At 40.0% G+C, this 5,517-nt stretch overlaps 1 protein-coding gene across 1 annotated transcript in view; it reads left to right on the top strand.

Annotated features, from left to right (window-relative positions):
- The window catches only part of FAM149B1 (family with sequence similarity 149, member B1), an 85,223-nt gene that overhangs the window by 42,459 nt on the left and 37,247 nt on the right, over nucleotides 1-5,517 (top strand). Inside the window, exon 6 of the mRNA XM_011927966.1 lies at nucleotides 1,395-1,562. Coding sequence (XP_011783356.1) covers nucleotides 1,395-1,562 — 168 coding nt within the window. The remainder of the gene's footprint in view (nucleotides 1-1,394; nucleotides 1,563-5,517) is intronic.

Below are 5,517 nucleotides of genomic sequence, written 5' to 3' on the forward strand. Positions count from 1 at the left end.
ACTCCAGCCTGGGCAACAGAGCGAGACTCTGTCTCAAAAAAAAAAAAGAAAAGAAAAGAAAGCTGCAGGCATTCAACTCCACCCCGTGAGAGCAACCTTGGTGGCTGAACCCTGCAAAGCCATGGGGTAGAGCTGCCTAAGGCCTTGGAAGCCTACCCCTTTTACCTCCTTGTGGGACATCAAGGGGCTCTAAGAGTTAATGACTCCCCTACTGGGTTTTGAACTTGCATGGGACCTGTAGCCCCTTTCTTTTGGAACAGAAATGTTCAATGCCTATACTCCCATTGTATCTTGGAAATAAATAACTTGTTTTTGATTTACAGGCTCATAGGTGGCAGGGATGTGCCTTGTCTCAGATGAGACTTGGGACTTTGGACTTTTGAATTAACACTGGAATGAGTCAAGACTTTTGAGACGTTTCAGAAAGCATGATTGTATTCTGCAATGTTAGAAGGATATGAGATTTGGGAGGAACCAAGGGCAGAATGCCCTCATCTCATATTGAATTGTAATCCCCCATGCTAGAGGTGGGGCCTGGTGGGAGGTGTTTGGGTCACGGGGGAGGATCCCTCATGGCTTTGTACTGTCTTTGCGATAGTGAGTTCCCATGACATCTGGTCATTTAAAAGTGTGTGACACCTCCCTTCCCACACACATTCTCTCTTGCTTCTGCTCCCACTTAACATTCCACCATGAGTAAAAGCTTTGTAAGTCCTCTGCAGAAGCAGATGCCAGCACTATGCTTCCTATACAGCCTCCAGAACTGAGCCAATGACATCTCTTTTCTTATAAATTACCCAGTCTCAGATATTTCTTTATAGCAAGGCAAGGATGACCTAATACATAGCTATAGCTGTTTGCATCTGAAAAGACAGCAAGCAGCATCAGATAGTCCATAGTACATGTAGGCAGAATAGTCCTATGACCAGAATTTAATCTTCCTGTTCTGAGAAATGGTAGGTTATTGAGGCTTAGAATAGGTATTGCCAGGGCAAGGGGAGTTTGAGCCAAAACTCATGTAACTGTGTTGCCATAAGAACTGTTTATGTTGGCCGGGCGCGGTGGCTCAAGCCTGTAATCCCAGCACTTTGGGAGGCCGAGACGGGCGAATCACAAGGTCAGGAGATCGAGACCATCCTGGCTAACATGGTGAAACCCCGTCTCTGCTAAAGAATACAAAAAACTAGCCGGGCGAAGTGGTGGGCACCTGTAGTCCCAGCTACTCTGGAGGCTGAGGCAGGAGAATGGCGTAAACCCGGGAGGCGGAGCTTGCAGTGAGCTGAGATCCGGCCATTGCACTCCAGCCCGGGAGACAGAGCGAGACTCCGTCTCAAAAAAAAAAAGAACTGTTTATGTTTAGATAATTAATATTTACTTCTTCTTTCCTCTCCAAGATTTGGTATAAGGGGAAAGAAGTTACATTTTTCATCTTCTTATGCTCATAAAGCATCTTCCATTGCCAAATCCTCCAGCTTTTGTTCTATGGAAAGAGACGAGGAAGACTCTATAATCTTCTCGGAAGGAGTAATTGAGGAATACCTAGCATTCGATCACACAGATATGTGAGTATTGTGTCTTTTAAGCTTTTTACTCCCCTCTTATTTTATGTATTAATACCTATTTTTTCTAAATGATGCTACCAATGTATACAATTAAATATATGCCAGTTTCTGTTATTTTATTTCTCAGGTATCCAGAATTTATATTCTTATTGCTTCCATATACTAGACTTCCTTGTGTATTTTATACCTTCACATGTCATTTACCTGTTCCTGAGATTAGAGATTTTAAAATAAGTTTATTTTTTCCCCACATAGTTTGATTTTACCCTTTTGCAAATTACCACCAGTGGGAACTTTTAAAACCTTTTAAAAAAGCAGTTGAAGAGATATGAACTTTGTTTACATAAATCCTGTTTGAAAAAGGTATATACAGGCCAGGCGCAGTGGCTCACACCTGTAATCCCAGCACATTGGGAGGCCAAGGTGGGCAGATCACTTCAGGTCAGGAGTTTGAGATCAGCCCGACCAACCTGGTGAAACCCCATCTCTACTAAAAATACAAAAATTAGCTGGGTGTGGTGGTGCATGCCTCTAATGTCAGCTACTTGGGAGGCTGAGGCCAGAGAATCGCTTGAACCTGGGAGGCAGAGGTTGCAGTGAGCTGAGATCACGCCACTGCACTCCAGCCTACGCAACAGAGCAAGACTCCATCTCCAAAAAACAAAAAAGAAAAGAAAAAGGTACAAACAGTTTGTTTGAAACCTTATAGTTGGCACAGATTTTATAATTAATGTCTATTTATATCTATTCTTACTATATTCTAATAGTAGTCCTATCACATAGATATGATTTATCTTCTTTACAGGATAGGTGAGAATCAGAGTAGTTAATGATCTGTCTAAAGTAAAGCTAAAACCAAAATCTTATTCATCTGATTCTCAATCCAGTCTTCTCTTCACTATTCCTTGCTACCTTTCTGAAACATTAACCTGTTAAACTATTCCTGTAAGCCTTGAAAAGTTCCAGATTTGATAGTCACAGCAGCATATCTGAAAATAAGTGAGAATTTCTCTTTAGGATGTGTGGCTGTGGTTAGGTCTAGTAGTTAGTATTGCGTCACATGATTCTGGATGCATTTTTTTTTCCCATTGTATTTCCTGCTGAGCCATGTTCATTCACGTATCACTCATGTGCACACAGCCCTAGGGCCAGCTAAATATAAGCCAGGCTTCTATACGTAATACCACTGAGCTAGAATTGGAAGCAGGTTCTTTTGGTTTTTTCCAAAGACTGCCCCCTTCCCTTTCACTTCTCCTGTATCAAATTACTTCTGTTTTCTATTTATTACTTCTAGTTGGCCTTTTTCACATTACTTCTATTTTCCATTTTTCCTCAAATCAAAATGAATTTTCATGTAATACACGGATGATTTTAGAAAGGCAGCCTTCCCTTTAGAAATACCTCTAAGATGTTTTGTAAAATGACAGAGTAGTTGAACGTTTAGAATATTCCTAATTGAAAAGATTGAGGGTTGAAAAATAAACCAAAACACTTATGGGAAATTAGAGTATACAGTAATTTCAGCAAATGATTTTAGTACAAATGGAAAAACCATCTGGAAAAAAATAATAAGGTTCCTAATTTATTCTTTCCATAAAAATAAACTTCACACATTAAAAAAATTAAATGTGGGCCGGGCGCGGTGGCTCAAGCCTGTAATCCCAGCACTTTGGGAGGCTGAGACGGGCGGATCATGAGGTCAGCAGATCGAGACTATCCTGGCTAACACGGTGAAACCCTGTCTCTACTAAAAAATACAAAAAACTAGCCGGGCGAGGTAGCGGGCGCCTGTAGTCCCAGCTACTTGGGAAGAATGGCGTGAACCCGGGAGGCGGAGCTTGCAGTGAGCTGAGATCCGGCCATTGCACTCCAGCCCGGGAGACAGAGCGAGACTCCGTCTCAAAAAAAAAAAGAAAAAAGTTAAATGTGGCAAATGAAATCATATACATTTAGAAGAAAATATAACATGGAAGACTGTTTTTAAAAAATATAATTTGAGAATGAAGGCCTTTTTAACCATAACACAAAACCTACAAGTTACATAAGAAATTCTTAAATGACTACACAATATGAAATTTCTGCCTAGAAAAAAACCTCATTTCTATGATACAATGCTGCTGTGAAAAACAGATTTAAAAAAATAGAAAAAAACTAATTTCTGCAGTAGGAATTGAAAAAATAAACTCAAAAGTCAAAAAACAAATGACACACTAGGCAAAAATGTTCGTTGTTCATTCATGGATAAAGAGTTAATTTCCTTAATATGTATGTCAATAAGAAAAAGGCTAAGGACAAAACAAGCAAAGAATATCAATATAAAAATAAAATGGATCTTAAACATAAATGAAATTCAACTTTGAAATTAGAGATATAAATTAAAACTATAATTGGGTACTTTGTTAGATTGGCAGAGAACAAAAGATAAAGAAGTTTCATCATTCCTTGAGTAGGCAAACAGGCATATTCTTTCACCATTGGGCCATCTGACCTCTTTAGAGGAAATTTGGCAATATCTTTTAAATTGAAATGCACATACCCTTTAACCCAATAAGTTTATTTATAGGAATTTATCCTACAGACATAAACACTTGTGAAGCCAAAGAACTGTGGATAATGCTATTAATTAGAGCACTGACTATAAGAGCAAAAGATTGGTTGGTTGATCAATAAGAGGCAAGTTAAGATACAGTACATACAATGGAATATTCTGCAGCTGTTTTTTAAGAGGCAGATTAATATGTTTTGTTTTGTTTTGTGTTTTTGAGACAGAGTCTCACTCTGTCACCCAGGCTGGAGTGTAGTGGCACGATGTCACTCACTGTAAACTCCACCTCCTTGGTTCAAGCAATTCTCCTGCCCCAGCCTCCTGAGTAGCTGGGATTACAGGCGCACACCACCTCGCCCAGCTAATTTTTGTATTTTTGGTAGAGACAGAGTTTTGCCATGCTGGTCAGCCTTGTCTCAACTCCTGACTTCAAGTGACCCACCTGTCTTGGCCTTCCAAAGTGCTGGGATTACAGGCATGAACCACCGAGCCCAGCCTGGATTAATATGTATTGATAGGGATCAAGGACCAAGATATATTGTTAAATAGAGAACAAGGGGCAGTACAGTGTATAATGTAACTTTCTCTGGAACAATATATAATATTTGCTTCTGGGGATGGGGACTGGGGGACAGAAATGTGGGAGACATCTTTTTCACTATATATCCTCTGTACAATTTGAATTTTTCTCATCACATGGATGTTTTCTCCTCTAAAAAGAACTATAAATTTAAACACAATTAATACTGCTCACCATACTCCCCCACCTAATGCCAGGCCAACTCTTCTTAGGGAAGGCAGAGACGAGAGTCTGTAGCTACACTCTATAAGCCTTGTTGCACCCTTCTTTCCTGCCTACATTTTCCTAATACTTGAGATCTCTGTTTCCCTAGGGGTAACTTTCACTGTAGAGACCTGGAGTTATTTATTCCTGTTCTAAGCCAGCTTCAGAATTTGTTTTGTCTTAGTTTATATAATACATCTAACTTAGGTGAGCACAACTACCAGCTAGATTTTTCCCCCCAGAACTCCAGGGCTATTGGTATTCCTGTCTGGAGAAGCAGAGATAACTTGGCTAACTGAGACTTTCTGGGCTACAGACACAAGTGTCTCCAGAAGAGCCTCAAGAGAAGCTCCTGTGCTGTTTTGCTCCCCTCCTTTTCCTTTCTAACCAATTACCAAATGTTTATTTGGCTTAGTAAAAGTATACTAATTTTAATCATCTATGTGGAATGTTTCTCTAATGAATCAATTGCCTCAAGTATAATAATTACACAGCATCATGACACTGCCATGCACATCATTAAATATCACATTAATATTAATCTAAGGGCCAGGTGCAGTGGCTCATGCCTGTAATCCCAGCACTTTGGGAGGCCGAGGCAGGTGGATCACTTGAGGTCAGGAGTT

Source organism: Colobus angolensis, unplaced genomic scaffold (genome assembly GCF_000951035.1).
Source record: "Colobus angolensis palliatus isolate OR3802 unplaced genomic scaffold, Cang.pa_1.0 Scaffold12, whole genome shotgun sequence".
NCBI classification, from domain to species: Eukaryota; Metazoa; Chordata; class Mammalia; order Primates; family Cercopithecidae; genus Colobus; species Colobus angolensis.